General features: G+C 44.1%; 1 protein-coding gene across 5 annotated transcripts in view; it reads left to right on the forward strand.

Moving 5' to 3' along the window:
- SFMBT2 (Scm like with four mbt domains 2) overlaps positions 1-16866 on the forward strand; it is a 192190-nt gene that overhangs the window by 145471 nt on the left and 29853 nt on the right. For 3 of the 5 annotated variants that reach the window (XM_037889346.1, XM_043520689.1, XM_037889347.1), the window contains exons 12-15: positions 4524-4637; positions 7743-7785; positions 9155-9228; positions 10837-10976. In XM_037889346.1, the coding sequence (XP_037745274.1) occupies positions 4524-4637; positions 7743-7785; positions 9155-9228; positions 10837-10976 (371 nt within the window). The remainder of the gene's footprint in view (positions 1-4523; positions 4638-7742; positions 7786-9154; positions 9229-10836; positions 10977-16866) is intronic. The other 2 variants (XM_037889348.1, XM_043520691.1) reach the window with 1 other exon arrangement.

Raw genomic sequence — 16866 nt, forward strand, 5'->3', positions numbered from 1 at the left:
CAACATTTTGGACTGAATTTGTAACTACTTCCCCAGAAATCAGTTTTCCTTGAATCCTGCTTTGTTATCTGAAATTCATCTGCACACTAGAGCCCTGATCTAAAACTGATCCACTAGTTTCCGTCCACTATCCTTTCTCCAACAGTAGTCAGTACTAGATACTAGAGGAAGGTACGAGAACCCTGCAGAAGGCAGATATCAGATAATCTATCCCACACCAGGTCTCATCCTGGCTTCTAATACTCAGGGCTTGGCTTAAACCCTAAGTATATAAAACAACCAAAGCATACAATCAAGGAATTTCACGACACCAAACAGATCAAATGTTCCAGTTGTGTTCATAAAAATAATCTCCACCAACCGAGCACGCGGTGGGTGTGTCTACACTAGAAATGGAGGTGTAAATGCCAGCTCGAGGAGACATACCCATTCTAGCTCTAACTGAGCGAGTGCGCTAAAAATAGCATCATAGCCTCAGCAGTACAAGTGTTGGGAGGGGCAAGCCTCCTGAATACCTAGCGTCTCTGATAGGTATGTACTCAGAGCGTGCCTAGCATCTCCGATAGGTATGTACTTGGGGCAGCTAGCCCTTCCCGCCAACATGGCTGCATTCTATTTCTAGCACGCTGACTCAATCAGAGCTTGTACAGGTATGTGGGAATTATATCTCCAGCTCTAGTGTAGATGTACCTTGTGAGGAAACTCATTGAGCTCCAACATAGTGTAAGTCTCCCAGAAGTGTAAACGAAAGTAGCGCGGTGCCTTTTACCTTTTTAGTGTACATTTATTAAAATTTTGAAACAAAAAGTCACCGCAATTCAAAGAACCGAAATTTTTCAGTTCAACAATCTCAAAGCTTTTTTTTACCCAAAAGTTTTTGAGTCGGGCATTTTGTCAACCCTGACGCTGTTTTGCGAACAGTTTTGGGTACTATAACACATCGTTTCTTGGTTTAAAAAAAAAAGTTTCATAAAAAATTCCTGACCGGCTCTAATTATGAGCAAGAGTGTGATATCCCCTCAAAAAGCACCTTTCACCCTGGATTGTCCCATTGAAGCTTCCGGTACTACTCATTGTAAGCAATGGCATCACAGTCTGGCCCTGTGACAGTTACTGTTCTAGTGAATGCTATGTCCTTAGAATAGCTAATGCTAAAGGAGGTTTTGGAAGGGACATAAAACGTCACGTTTCAGCTAAATCTGTAAGCGTTAGGGATTCAGATGAGATTTTGGTGGCAGCTGTCAGGGCTGGGAGATAGGCGACCAAGTCTAGTGGTTTGTGGCCTGGTTCAGGTGACCAGGAATCAGGCATGAGCCAGTCGAACTAACCCAGGGGGGGTCATGCACCATTCAGGTCACCAGAAGTCAGGCCAAGGTCAGGATACCAGGCATTAGGCAGGTCAGAATCTGCAGCGCTGGGTGAGGGGTCCAAGCAGCAGGCAGATTGTGCCCAGTTGTGCCATTCCAGTTTTGCAGTTCGACAGCAAAAACTGTGTCTGTAAAACAGGCTGCAGTAGTTAAGCCAGGTTGAGTTATACATGAGCGACCATTGCTGAATAAATCATGTTTTTGGCAGTAGCAAAATTCTGTAAACTTCACGCGGAGCATTTAATGAGTGGCCGTATAGCTCACCCAAAGCGGGAAAGATGCATAGGGCTGATATGAGACTATGTGTGTGTATAGCCCATCACTTTCTGCTACTTTATTACTCAGGATCTGCACTGTAAATTTTTACTAGTTCATTTTAGGTTTTAACTCTGAAGCTTTCTGGTTTGCATTTAGTAATAATGTATACCCTCTGCATAATATGTACGGCTACACTAGGAATTTGGTGAAGTAAAAACCCTATGCTAGTAATTTTTCAGAGACGAATTGGGTTTATATTTTCAAGAATTGCTGCTGAAGTTGCAATAATGTAATAATATATTTAATGGGAGATGGAAATGTTCATTCTTCATGCATTCTATTTTTATTCCTAATGTCTCGATTCTTGTGGCCATTTCTTAGGCCGTGAAGACAGTGATTGTAAAATGCATAAATCAAGCAAACAGAAATTGCAAACCAGCTGTTTCCAGTTTGTTATATGACTCAAGCTAAGTGCAGCAATAAGATGCGGGAAGTGACTGGCGGGGTTATCAGAAGCTCACGTAAAAAACAGTGCCAGTCCGGCATGGTTGGATGTACATATCTTTGTTGCGTCAGTGTGGCAGGATGAGAAAATAAACATGATGGTGCGTCTTTGCCATTCGGAGTGGCAGCAGTTGTAAATTTTAGGATCAAACTTTAATGTTGCACCTTTCGTAAGCAGAAAAAAGAAAAGAACATTGGATCAGAACAGTAACACAGAGCAGTTGCAGTAATGAAAGCAAAGGATGTCCTAGGTCATCTCAGTATTAGAACTTGCCGTGCTGGAACGTGGGACCATGCAGGTTCTGGCCTGCTGGCACCTCTGCACCACCACAGTTCCCATGGGTGGACCCTGTGAGGCTGGGCTCAGCAGGACGTACTGCCCAGCAGGACTTGAGTGGCGGCCCCTTGTAGCCCACTGATTGGCCAGTACCAGTACTTAAATCAGGACACTATGAAGGGAAGGTATCTCAGCAGCAGAGACTGCTTGTCTGTCTCTGCTCCAGACCCTGCTTGTGATCGACCCTAGACTTTGACTTCCCACCCTGGTTTGGCCTCGACTTTGCTATTTGATTGCTGTCTGTAACCTGGCGCCTGACCCTGAACTTCTGGTAACCTGACCCTGTCTGCCTCCTGGTGCATGATTCTCAGTCTGCCCATGAGCCTGTCTCAGACTCTGACCTCCTGGTACCTGACTCCCGACTCCTGCTCTGACCACTAGGTCTGACTATCCACGTCCTGGTCATGACACTGGTGCTGGAGTTGAGTTGATTTCCTGCATCTTGCTATGCATTTAGGGCCTCATCCAAGACCCATTGACTTCTATAGGAATCTTTCCATTGACATCACTGGGCTTTTAACCAGGTCTTTAGCTGAAGTCGAACACAGAAATTGGGATGAGATGTTTTGCAGTGTAAGGAGTTACAATTCTCCATGCTTTAAAACAGGCCGTTCCTCATTGGCAACATTTTTAGTGAGGATCCTACAAGGGAGGAAGGGTGGTCTTGGACTCAAGAGACTTGGATTCGATTCCTGGGTCAGCCACAGACCTCCTGTGTGTCTGTGGGCAGGTCTTGCGATCTGCCTTATGGCTCAGTTCCCCACGTGTAAAACGGGGATGGTACCTCAAAGAGGGTGGCGAGGATCCGATGCATGAATGATTTCAAGGTGCTGAGCCATTACTCTAATGAGGGCCATGGAGACACGCAGCGTCATTTTCTTTGTAATTTCTTCCAGTGTGATGAGCTCCCAGCTGTATTTTCATGCCTTTGCAGCTGCGTATTCGCTAGACCTTCTGTTCTCACGCTGGGCTGGAGAGTCCATTGTGGCAGGCACCTCCTCACCGGAGGGCTGTGTTGCCCTCACAAAGTTCAATTACTGTTTCAGTTCGACTGCTGGCTCTTGGCGAACATTCATTAGTGGAACGTTCCCTGCGGTCAGCTGGCTGGGCACTCCCAAACAGCGCTGCATTAAGCAGGAGGTGGGGATGCTGTAACAGATGCAAAGGCAAGGATACAGGAGAGCAAGCTCCTTGTCTCCTGATCATTCACGTGAGCATTTGATAACCCCGCCACGCATCTTCATCAGGAGAGATTTCTCATGCTGGACCTATAGGCCCTCGCCTGGAACCAGCAGATGGCAGGGGAACTTCCTACACCAGTACAGATGGAACAGGTTGGGATAAATTAAAGAGGGTCCTGGCTGACGACAAAAGATTTGCTCCGGAGGCCCTTTAATTCAATGGGGATCTTTTCAGGGGCTTTGGCTCAGAGCCACATTGGGGAGCTTTAAATCAAGACTGGATGTCTTTCTAAGAGAGGGAGAGAAGTTATGGGCTTGAGGCAGAAATTGTGGGGTGGAGATTCTATAGCTTGTGCTCTGCAGGAAGTCGAACAAGATCTGTGTGTCTCCGGGTTTTATGCTGCTGCCGGTCACTGTCCTATCTGAGCACTTTCCACATAAAATTGATAGCAATAGCGAAGTCCCTAGTGGATTTCATGGGGTCTCTTTATGATCATAACGAGCCCTTGTGTCCTTAAAATCAGTGAATCTGTGAGCGAAGGGCTTACTTCATCATGCCCTGTGGTATCAGGATGGGAAAGGGCTCACATGGTCTTAAACCTTGCCATTTTGCTGACTTTCAGTTGCTCAATGTACAGCTTTCATGGTCTCTTAATGCCGTTTTGCTGTGGAATCACAATGCGCTTTAAATGCAACAGCCTTGTCATTGCTACCTGTAGGAAATTGAAGATGAAATGATGCCTGATCTCGATGCAGGGAAGCCAATTTATTTTTATGTGTGCCATCGTTTCCTTGCCTTGGTTTGTGACGAATGCCGGAACTGCTCCGAGCTCAGTCATCCCGTGTGTAAATTGCATTATAAATTTGTGTTTCTAGGTTTACAGATGCCTGCTCCAGAGTATGTAGTTGATGTAGAGTCGATGGACATTTTCCCAGTCGGCTGGTGTGAAGCAAATGGTTACAACCTCACACCGCCACACAAAGCAGTGTGTAAGTACATGAAACCACAAGCGAATAGACACCATACACATGGGTTTCTTAGTCAACGTGCCACATGTACCTAATCTGCTCCTCCTACCTACCAACCTGCCTAAATGGCCGTCAGACTCTGCAGTCCTTGGACTGAGTAGTTAGTACCTGTTCACCCAAGGAATCCCTTTATGCATGGGACTATTTGCTGCTCTTGTGACTAAGGGTTGCGGAATGTGCCCTGGGTATTTCTAACATGGTGGTAACAATGGTGTCTGGGTTTTATCATGCTGAAATTAATTCCTCAGCCTACCAAGACCTTAAGGAGAACACAGTCCCTTAGAAATACTTGACAAAGACGTTAAGGGTGCATTGCAATCACTGGCCACAATTGCAGCTTGTGTAGACATACCCGAGCTAGCTTTGATCTAGCTAACTCAGCTGCCAGAGCCGTGAAGCTATGGTTGCCTGTGTGAGGAATTACTCAGAATTCTGGTCAGGTCTGTATAGCCTGCGTTGAACCATGTGGTACCATGGCTTCCCTGCTCTTGTACCTGAGCTAGGTAGATCAAAGCTGGCCCAAGTATGTCTACACATGTAGCAGTCGTACCCCATGATTGCAGTGTAGACATATCGTAAGTGAGAGACATAATAACAGAGCGGACAGGAATTGGACAGCACAAGGAACTGATAATGGGATACAGTGAGGGTTTTTCCAAATGACCTAAGTGAATTAGGAGCACAAGACCTGTTGACTTTCAATGGCACTTATGCTCCTAATTCACTTAGACACTTAGAGGAAAAGCTCTGTGGTGTGATGTACCTAAATGTCTAAGGGAGTTAGGAGCACAAGATCTGTTGACTTTCAATGGAACTTTTGCTCCTAACTGACTTAGACACTTAGGGACATGCCACCACAGAGCTCTTACCCTCCAGGTCAGGATTGAGGAACACGTGTGGGGAAGCCGGTACTGCGACTGTCCGTGCTGTACCCAGATGGTAAATAAAACCGAGGGCTTCGCTCTCCAGAGTGGTCAGCCTAGCACCATTTCCCAACGCTAAGGATATGTCTACATGGCAGCCGCGGGTGTGGACGGCAGTTCATGCAGATGTATCCAGTGCTAGCTGGGCTCTGGCTAGCTCACTGAAAATAGAAGTGAGGATGCTACGCCCCAGGGGCTTCAGTACGTACCCGAGGGATCAGCCCACGCTGAAGCCAACACCGGGGCTGCCTCACTTCTGTTTTTAGCAAGCTAGCTAGAGTCCAGTGGATGTGTCTACACGAGTGGCCATTCACACCCCTGCTGCAGTGTAGACCTACCCAAAGATTGCCCTTCGACACTGGTCTAATTCCATTGACATCATCAGAATTACTCTCAGTTTACACCAGATACATTAAAATTAGAACTGATTTTAGGCCAGACTCTGATACCCTTATTCACACTGGGTAGTGCCTTACTCCATGGAGAGTCCCATTATTATCAAAGCATAGGAAGGTACTAGTTCACATGAGTAAAGGGTATCCAAATCTGTCTCTTAAATGGGAGCAGGATCAGGCCCCAAGCCATCCCTCTGTATTGCTGATTTAAAGTATCCATGTATTTAAAAAACTTGATTGTCCTGGAGATGTTATAGGACTAGCTGCTCTATTTTCTTATACCAGAGAGGAGAGATGCCGTTTATGTCCACGGGCCCAGATCCTGCGAGCTTTCTGCTTCCACAATCCCCACTGAGATTCTTATGCAGGAGCAGGTCCCAAATTCCTTAGTCCCATTAAGAAATGGACCTAAACCCCAAGGATGGACCCATGTGCTGGTAACCTTCCAAAAGTTTGGCTCTGGGGTTTGGGCCCAGCCCTTTAAAAAGAGAGATGCCAGGCACAAAGCTGAGATCTGGATCTATGCTTCCCCAGAGTCAAGGTGGGTTCCATCCAGGGCCATATATGCTGCCGCTGCAGCCCTTCTGATGCATGGAGACCCAGCCAGAGCCAGAGAAGCGGAGCCCAAAAGAGACTCCAAGCTGTGTCTCTCCCTTGTGGCGTGTGGTTGGCCTGAAGAGAGGAAGGGGTTGGGGAGAAGGTGGGTGTCGTGCAAGACCAGGGCAGAGGAGCAGCTACAGCAGGAGGATGTGTTAGCTTTCACCGCCTCTTGCAGAAACACTCCCACTGCTGCCCTGCGAGTGGAGGAGGCGCTGGGCAGCTCTTCGGAAGGTTCACCCTTCCCAACTCCGCCTGATGACGTGGTGAAGATATCTGATCAGTGGGGGAATGCGACAGTCCTGGGTGTGGAGGAGAAAAAAGGGAGGATGAAAACCAGCATCCCAAGGGGAAGAGAACAGTTAACAATAGGGATAGCTCAGTGGTTTGAGCATTGGCCTGCTAAACCCAGGGTTGTGAGTTCAATCCTTGAGGGGGCCATTTAGGGATCTGGGGCAAAAATTGGGGATTGGTCCTGCTTTGAGCAGGGGGTTGGACTAGATGACCTCCTGAGGTCCCTTCCAACCCTAACCTTCTATGAATACAGAAAGGGAAGATGGTCAGCACGATCCTGCCCTCCCCTGGGGCCTGGTCATGCCCCCGGATTGAGATCCTGAGAACTGGTGTCATCAAATGAACACAAATCTCCCATCTCCAGCTGAAATAATATCATCAGTCTGTTTATATTCATTAACATCTGAAAGGCAAATGTTCTTTTAAAAAAAAGCGTCAAACCCTTTTGAAGAGTTAAATATATCGGAGTCAAAAATCAAACAGACAGACCTAATTTGGAAGGCTACTGCTACGGCAACGTTGAGTGGCCTTGTCACAATCTAGAGATGGGGCGCGACCGTGCTGGGGTAATCGCGCTTGCAAAATGCAATCTTGCACGCGTGCGCCTTTTATTTGAATATTTGCTAAGTACAGATCCCAGGAAAATCAGTATCGACTTTGCAGTAGCAAGATTAAAAGTACCAGCAGCCCCTTTGAAATGTTCGTTTTTAATGGTGTGGCGGCTCACGTAACAAAAATAATAATATAAAAAGCGGGGCTGAGCGTGGAAGAGCCCTTCGTTGTGTTACATGTGATTTTATATTCCAGCCATTTATACAACAGACCATATATTTCTCTCTTCCTCTCTCATTTTGCAGTACGAAAGAAGAGGAAGATTGCAGTTGTGCAACCAGAAAAGCAGTAGGTTTCTGTTTAAAAGCAGTTTCAATATGTAGATGAATTAGATTCTCCTCTGGGGAATGGTGTACAACAGCTACAGTAGAACCTCAGACTTACGAACGCCTCGGCAATGGAGGGTCTTCGTCCCTGCAATGTTCTTAACTCTGAACAAAACGTTCGGGTGGTTCTTTCAAAAGTTTACAACTGAACATCGACTTAATACAGCTTTGAATCTTTACCATGCAGAAGAAAAATGCTGCTTTCCCTTTAGTTTTTTAGTAGTTTACATTTAACAAAGTACTGTACTGTGTTTGCTTTTCTTTTTTTTTTTGGTCTCTGCTGCTGCCTGTTTGCATACTTCTGGTTCCAAACGAGGTGTATGGTTGACTGGTCAGTTCGTAACTGTGGTGTTTGTAACTCCGAGGTTCTACTGTCCATCATATTAGTAACTACAGTGTCAATCCTGCGGGTGAATATTTTGCAGGGGTCCCTTTCAAAAATAAAATAGCCACTAGTCTGAACAGGATGTTTCAGAGTGTTATCTCAGTAGGGTCTGCCCTGTAATTTGACTCTGTGAATTCCGGGACAGAAAGGCTGAATTCCAGCAAGTTGGAAAAAATTCCAGAATCCACAAAATCAAGCTGCCCACTGAGCCGTGACTGGGATCAATGGGGTAGCTCATACCTTTACAAGCTGTTTCTGGCTTCCTGCAGACTCAGGCAGACAATGCTGCATCAGTTTACACATGGTTCATATTTTTAACATTATCTTTGCATCCTTAAGCCAGAAACTTAATTTTTTTAAAGAAATTAAAGTTCAGATTCTGGAGCACAATTTTGCAGCCAGGGGTGAATTTCAGTGAAAGCCCCCAAATGCACGGATTCCTGACCATAAGACATAGCAGAGTCATTCTAGTTGAAATAGTGTTGTGTTTAAAGACCTAGCTGCTCAAAGGCAGGGGTTCTCAAACTGGGGGCCCTCAGGGGCCGTGAGGTTTTTACTTGGGGGTCGCCAGCAGTCAGCCTCCACCTCAAACCCCACTTTGCCTCCAGCATTTATGATAGTGTTAAATATAAAAAAGTGTTTTTAATTTATAAGGGGAGGGGAGCGCACTCAGAGGCTTGCTATGTGAAAGGGGTCACCAGTACAAGAGTTTGAGAACCGCTGCAAAGGTGTTTAGATATCTAACTCCCATTGATTTCAATAGGAGCTAGGCACCTAAATCCTTTTGAGGATATAAGCCAAAATGGCAGTATTATAATCTCCATGCAGATATCAGGGTACTAAGTGATGACCATACTTTCATGAGACTGATGCAAAACCTTGAGTTGCTCAGGTTCTGATCCATCACCCAGGCTCCTGGTATTAAGTGCATCGTATTGTCGTTAAGCAGGTTGCCATCCGCAGTGCCTGTTGAGAAAATACCTCATGACCTTTGCCCACTTCCTCAGCCAGACACAACAGGTGAGTCTGTTCAGCGACCCGAAAGCTCCTTTATCATTTCAGACTTCATCGGTCAAAAGCGGCGTGGAAAAGCCAGAGGTGAGAAGTGGATGTGGTATACACAGACCTACACATACTCCCAGGGCCAGACCCTCAGATGGTGTAAGTCAGCATAGCTCCACTGAAGTCAATAAAATTTGATTGATTTACATCAGCTGAGGATCTGTGTGCACATGTGTGGGTCTGTCTGTCCCTTTCGCTCTCGCTCTCTGTCTCAAGTTACCTGGATTTGCCTCTGGGTGTCAAAAGTGTTGAGAGTGTGACCCTTGAAGAGCTCCATTCCAGACAGTGTCCTGATGTCAGGCCAAATAAAGCCCTGGTGTAAATAGATACAGCTGTTTCCTATTGGCGTCAATGGCGTTGCACTTGTTTACACCAGAACTAAATTTGCCTCATTATCTCTCTGCGTGCCTATCTGTACAGCACATCAACCATTATTACAACCAAAAGTGATTCTTGTTTTCCCCCTTAATGAAGGTCGCATATTTTAGTGCATAATATTTAGACAGTTCATTACACAGAATCTAAATTGGGATTACTCCTTTGTTTGAAAGCCACGTTTTTAAATTTGCTTTTGTCTTGGTTTCTTCAAAGCGTAGATTACAGGGAGGTCACCAGCTTTTCTTTCTGTGACTGGTGCTTGAGGAGATAATAATCCTTAGAATCATGAACTAACTAGCCCTCACACCATCCCTGTGAAGTGGTACAGTGGGGAGCGAAATATTATTGTTCCTCTTTTACAGGTGGGGAAAATGAGGCAAATTCCATAGGCCACAAAAGAAGGTAATGTCAGAGCCTCAGTTAGAGCTCTAAATCTCAATTCCTAGCCTTGTAGTCAGATCACAATAGGTCCCATTCCTCAACAGAGGGCTAGGGGAAGACATCAAGAATGGTAAAAGGCCCAGGAGAGCTATATGGAAATCTGGATATGATTTACAGAAGAGATGGGCTATGACTCAAATTAACATGACGAGGGCTGCCTCATTCCCCACAGAGCTGAGGGGCAATCTCTCCCAGGCAAAGCTGTGGAGCACTTAAACTCTCCAGCACTCTGTTGTTATTGAGGCCCACAGTTCACCCACATGGTTACATGCCAGCACCATCCAGGCCTTTCAATCCAGGCGCAGGAGCCTGTACCAGGAAATTAACCCTTTGTTTGTACCATTCATAGTAGCTGGTATGGAGGCCTAAACTCTTGTGCTTAGAGGAAGGCATGCCCAGTGGTTAGCATGCTAGCTTGGGATGCTCGGGATCTGAGTTCAATTCCCTGCTCAGCCTGTTTGACCTTGGACAATCACGTATCCTTTCTATTCCTCAGTTTCCCATCTGCCATAACACCTCAGGGGAGAGTTAACAATTATGAGACACTCAGATACTCTGTTATTGTGGGCCCTATAAGTACTATTGATGGCGTCATGAATGAGATTTTTCTGGACACTGAGCTGTGCTTACCAGGGACCCAATCCTACCGCCAGTGGTTTTGCAAGCGTCTAGCAGAAAAAAGAGAGACCCTTAGGTTTGCTGCAGGAAAACAATTGCTGTCTTGGTAACGTGGCTTTCTTCTTGCAGGTACCGTCAATGGGCGATACTGCTGCCCCCAGCTCTTCATCAATCATCGCTGCTTCTCAGGTCCATATTTAAACAAAGGGAGAATAGCAGAGCTACCTCAGTCTGTTGGGCCTGGCAAGTGTGTGCTTGTGCTCAAAGAGGTATGGTTCATCTGTCTGCAGTGTGGGACTGGATGTCCGTGTAACAATGTGAAAACAGGGATTGTGGGGAATATGGACCAGAATTTCAAAACAGGCACCTCACTTGCATTAGTCTGCAGAAGAGAAGAGTGAGGGGGGATTTGATAGCAGCTTTCCATTACCTGAAGGGGGGTTCCAAAGAGGATGGAGCTTGGCTGTTCTCAGTGGTACCAGATGACAGAACAAGGAGCAATGTTCTCAAGTTGCAGTGGGGGAGATTTAGGTTGGATATTAGGAAAAACTTTTTCACTAGGAGGGTGGTGAAGCACTGGAAGGGGTTACCTAGGGAGGTGGTGGAATCTCCATCCTTAGAGGTTTTTAAGGCTCCCTTGACAAAGCCCTGGCTGGGATGATTTAGTTGGTGTTGGCCCTGCTTTGAGCAGGGGGTTGGACTAGATGACCTCCTGAAGTCTCTTCCAACCCTAATCTTCTATGATTCAAGCATGGGACAGACTCAAGTAGCTGTGTCCAGGACAGAGAACCAGCATGGACCAGAACCCATTGTGCTAGGCACAGTACAAACACAGAACAAAAATGATCCCTCTTCCAAAGAGCTCACAATATATGTTTATAACAAAAGACAACAGGTAGGTTAGACACACAGTGGAGCGCAAGGAAACAATAAGGGCTTGTCTACACTTACCGGAGGATTGACTCTGTGGCAATGGATGCACCGGGGGTTGATTTAGTGGGTCTAGTAAAGACCTGCTAAATTTACCACAGAGCGCTCTCCCATCGATTCCAGTACTCCACCGGAACGAGAAGCGCAAGGGGAGTCGACGGGAGAGTGGTAGATCTTAGCTACATCGACTTGAGTTACGCTACTAACATAACTCAAATTGCGTAGCTTAGATCGATTTACCCCCGTAGTGTAGACAAGGCCTAAGACAATACTGTAGGATAAACAGTGGTCTTGCACTTTCAGCGGTCTCTCTAACTGACTGCAGCTTAATTGGATGATCAGAAAAAATCAGTTTCAAGGTGTCTCAGATTGTGCACTAAAATCTGAGACACCCAGAAGACAGATCACTGTTTAAATTGTTGGCCTTAGTCCCAACAAGGGACTCTTACTCATTTTAAAAAAATATCTGTAGTTGTTTGAAAGGCTACAGTCTATTGTCTCACGGTATGGGAGGCAGTGCTACAAAAAGTGCCAAGATCAAGCTGCTTTTCCAGGTGCGATAGATTGATTTGAAATTCAGGAATCCAAAATAGTCTGAACAAAAAGCAGGATAAAGTGTTTGCAAAGCAAAAGATGACCATTGCTAAATCTGAAAGCAAGGCCCAAGCATTTTGCTGATGGTGGATCTGGCTTTCGGCTGATCTTCTAAAAGAGAGCACGGGACAAAAGAAAGAGCATTCCCTTCAGTTTTGTAAGTGGAAGAGAAATGTGAGTTGCACTTGGATGTGAAACATCCATTCCCAGCTGTCCAAAAAGCTTTCTTCCCGTAAATAAAAAATGGTCTTTTGTGGATTTGGCAGTGAAATGAGCAGGAGTGGAGATACCAGTTGACATGATGTGACATGTTGCGGTCCTTAGAGCCCAAATCCATGCAGCAGAGAGACGAGGGGGAGAAAAGCCTTTTGCAGCCTTCGAGTCCTAGTTCATTCCCATGCAGGAGCCCAGTTGTTATCAAAGATAACTCCACAGCTTGTCAGAGTCACATAACCCACAACATTTTGAATGAAATAAAAGATGTGGCCAGCTACTCAGCTGGTCGGAATCACAGTAGCTCTTGTGAAGTCAACGGTGCACTAGTGGAGTTACTCCAGCTGCAGATCTGGAAATTCATATATACGTACACACACACACACAAAATATATATATTGAAGGTCAGGGTTTCCAATAATCAATAACCAATAGTCAATAACCAATAGTCAATAATTAATCAATAGCTGATCATTAATATAGTGTGAATTTTATAAAGGAATTTTAAAAGACCTCGGATAAGTCAGAGTGATTGAATTTATTAAAAGATTAGATATCAAGACAGCGCACAACAGAAATAGGTATCAATCATAGTTATCACAATCCGTAGAACTGACCCTACAGTGGTGACAAGCTGATCCCAGTCTTGTATTGGTTCTGATAATTGCTTATCCTTTGCTAATACTTATAGTAAGGTTCCATTGTTTCCTCTTTCCGTAACGTAGATAAAGATACATGAGTCTGGTACTTTTAATAAATTTTTAAGCACATAATTGGGCATCTGCTTACTTACTCATTATTTTAGCACAGGTACGTTATATTTGTATATATATTCCTGTCTGTTGCAGTTGAAGACATTGCTTGCACAGTCAAAAGAACAGGAAAAGGTCACTATTTCTTTCTTAATAAGTCCAGCAAGCTTGTATTTTCCTTTCTTAGCGTAACCAAAGAGGATTATGGGAGTCTGGTTCATGAGTGAGCTAAAGTCTGGTTCGTAGGTCAACAGGCCCTGCCTTGTCACTGTAAATGGTGCCATTTATTTAAGCAAAAAGCTGTAAGTAAGATATTCAGTAACACCAACTTGTTTCCTCAGAGTTACAAAAGAAATAGCAAGTAAAGCATTTGTTTAAATTTTTTGCTCTTTAACCAGACATTGTAAGTGGTGAAATAAAATTAACATAATGACAATTATAATTATTTGTAACACAATCAAACCCTTGAAGGTTAGTTCTGTTTAAGTATGCGACAATAGAATGTTGAGATCCCCATCATGAAATAACTGATTGAGATTACTTTGCTTTTCCCATGCTGTTGCTAGTTTGCATAACATGGGTGTCTTTCTGATTTAACCGAATCTTCATAGTCAAGGTTAGTGAGGTAATGCAGACATCAAAAATGGGTTTCATTGCCTCAATTTCATCCTGACGGTGAGACTCACTGTCAATTGTAGACACCTCATTAAAAACTGGACTGTGGGTTATAACAGTTTGTCCAATCACAGTGCATTTTTGTAGGATACAACAAAATTTGGAATAGTGGCAGATAGGTCATCCTCTCCACTTCACCGACTCGAGACTGTAGCAACTAGCTTCCCAGCCTCACTCAATTGGTCTGGACCAGGACGATTACACACTGGAGTGGCAATGTCGAAGACATCACACCTACACTTGTATTGATATCCCTTAACACAGTGGCTCTCAACCTTTCCAGACTACTGTACCCCTTTCAGGAGTCTGATTTGTCTTGCGCTCCCCCAGTTAAACCTCACTTAAAAACTACTTCCCTTTCAAAATCAGAAGTGTCACAGCACACTATTACTGAACAATTGCTGACTTTCTCATTTTTACCATATAATTGTAAAACAAATCAATTGGAATATAAATATTGTACTTACATTTCAGTGTATAGTATATAGAGCAGTGTAAACAAGTCATTGTATGAAATTTTATTTTGTACTGACTTCACTAGTACTTTTTATGTAGCCTGTTGTAAAACTAGACAACTATCTAAATGAGTTGATGTACCCCCGGAAGACCTCTGCGTACCCCGAGAGTTACATGTACCCCTGGTTGAGAACCACTGCCTTTACAGAACGAACTATGTGCAGAGCCCTTAATGACTGTGTGCTGTTAGGATATACCAGTAACGGTAGCAGGTCCAGGCATTCCTGTAGGGGGTGTCTTAAAGATAACCTTATCGCACAGATCACTGCCAGTGTGTTGAATACTGCAGTGTCAGGGTCTAATCTGGGCAAACACACTGCAAGGGTACGTAAGGGACATGACAGCTGTTTTAACAGCAACTCTGCTTAACAATTCATAGATTTAGTAGATTGTAAGGCCTGAAAGGATCATTATGATCACCTAGTCTGAGCTTCTGCATAACACAGACCATAAAATTCCACCCACTGATTCTTACACCTAGTCCATCAACTTGTGCTTGCACTATGGCATCTCTTTCCAAGAGACAGCCAATTTCCTTTTACAGACTCCAAGTGATGGATAATTGACCATGTTCATTGATAATCTGTTTCCGAGATTAATTACCCTCACTGTTTAAAAAAAATTAATGTTGTTTAGTTGGTTTTGGACTTTGGCATAAGGTGACTCGCCTCTCCTGACATACAAAAGGGGACTAAGCCAGTATTTGAAAAACAGGAGGAAAAAATGTAAAACTATTGCACTCATTTTTTAATTTAAAATTTAGGAGCATGGCGAAGTTGCATAATTAAATCAGATGTCTCAGTCTTGGTGCTCAGAGAATTAAGCGGTTTAGACTGAATTTTAAACATATGATTGAGCAAGGCGGATGGAGTTATCATGAGCTATCTGATATGGCGTTTGTACTATCTGTACCTTGTATAAGCTTTATGGATCTGATGGCGCTCCAAGTGAAGCCAATTTTTACCATTGACTTCAATAGGAGCAAGTGTGGGCTACATCCTCAGTAAATCTTTGTAGCTCTGACTTCAACTGAGCTATTCCAGTTTACACAGTTGCTTTATATTGTCATAGACTATGTATTTATAACATCATGGGCCAAAAACTGAATCCTTCCTGACTGGCGTTGGAAAGCACAGTGAAAGAGAAATACACGTGGATTCAAGAAAGTTTCCCAAAATTAGTTACTTGGATCATATCTAGCTATGCTGAAACCAGTGGAAGTGTAATTGAATGAGATCAGGATTTGGGTGCAGATCCTATTGAAATCATGGGAATTAGATTCCTAAATACCTTTTAGGGTCTTGTCTCTTTTACATGAATGACTTTCCACCTCAGATAACATTCACATAACTTTTTAAAACCCAGTTCCCTTTCCCCCAAGAAGTAAAGTATATGATTTTGCATAGTGTTGAACTGTGTGTGAGATTAAGAGATAATGTCATTGGAAGAGAACACTGTTAACATAGTAATGGACTCCTGCTGGAAGGTTAGTGACAAGCCAAGGGACTTAAAATAGGAAATAAACACAGAGACAAAGCTAAAGCATCCCCCCACCCCCCACCCCCAAAGGGAAATGATTATCCTGTCAAAACATTATTTTCCAATGTGAGCTTAGATTACTAAGAGTCATGGTGGAGACAAGGTAATTCAGAGCAAAAACGCTGGTATTGTTAGCATCTGTACAGGACTGAAATAAATTGGGTGTCTAAGGTAAAAGCCAGAGAGTTCTGAGCAGTGGAACTGTGTTCTGTTTGGGGGGAGAAATTGTGCCCATAACCTAGTCCCTCCAACTGCAAACTTAGAGCAAATATCACTTTAATAGGTGATCAAGGCAATGGTGTTTAAGTGAGTCAGTCATGCCACAAATGCCTGATTTCTGTCTTTCTTTCTTACCTTTTTATTTAGGTAGGAAGCTTTGAACAGGTTTACAGATCATTGCCATGTGCATACTGGAGATAAATCAATAATCATCACAACAGTGCGCTTTTGTTTACAGAAACATTATGCCGCAATGTAATCATCAGAGCTCTCTATTTAACCAGGTTCCCGTACTACAGAGTGAATGTCTTTTCACTCCCAGGACATGTTGTTTCTGGTGATCAAATACTTCATTTCCATTTCCAGCTCTGCCATTGACAGGTTGCGTGGTCTGGGCAAGTCACTTAGGGACACATTTTCAAAACAGCTCAGTTTCCATTTAGATATCAAAATGAGTGGCCAGATTTTCATGAGCTTAGCTCTTTTGAAGATCTGGCCCATAATGGCTTTGTCTCAGTTTGCAAAATGGAGAAAATAAACAGGGGTGGTGTGATGATCAGTTAATGTTTGAGTGCTAAGTGTTATTGTCTATGGATTAACTAATGAGCTCTCCATCGCCTTACAACTGCTGAACAACTGAGATGTGTTATTCACCTGCTCCATGGTCCTTGTGAACGCGTGGAGGGGAAAGGGTGCAGGAATGGTACCTGTGTGACTGAAC

Source organism: Chelonia mydas, chromosome 1 (genome assembly GCF_015237465.2).
Source record: "Chelonia mydas isolate rCheMyd1 chromosome 1, rCheMyd1.pri.v2, whole genome shotgun sequence".
In the NCBI taxonomy this organism is placed as follows: Eukaryota; Metazoa; Chordata; order Testudines; family Cheloniidae; genus Chelonia; species Chelonia mydas.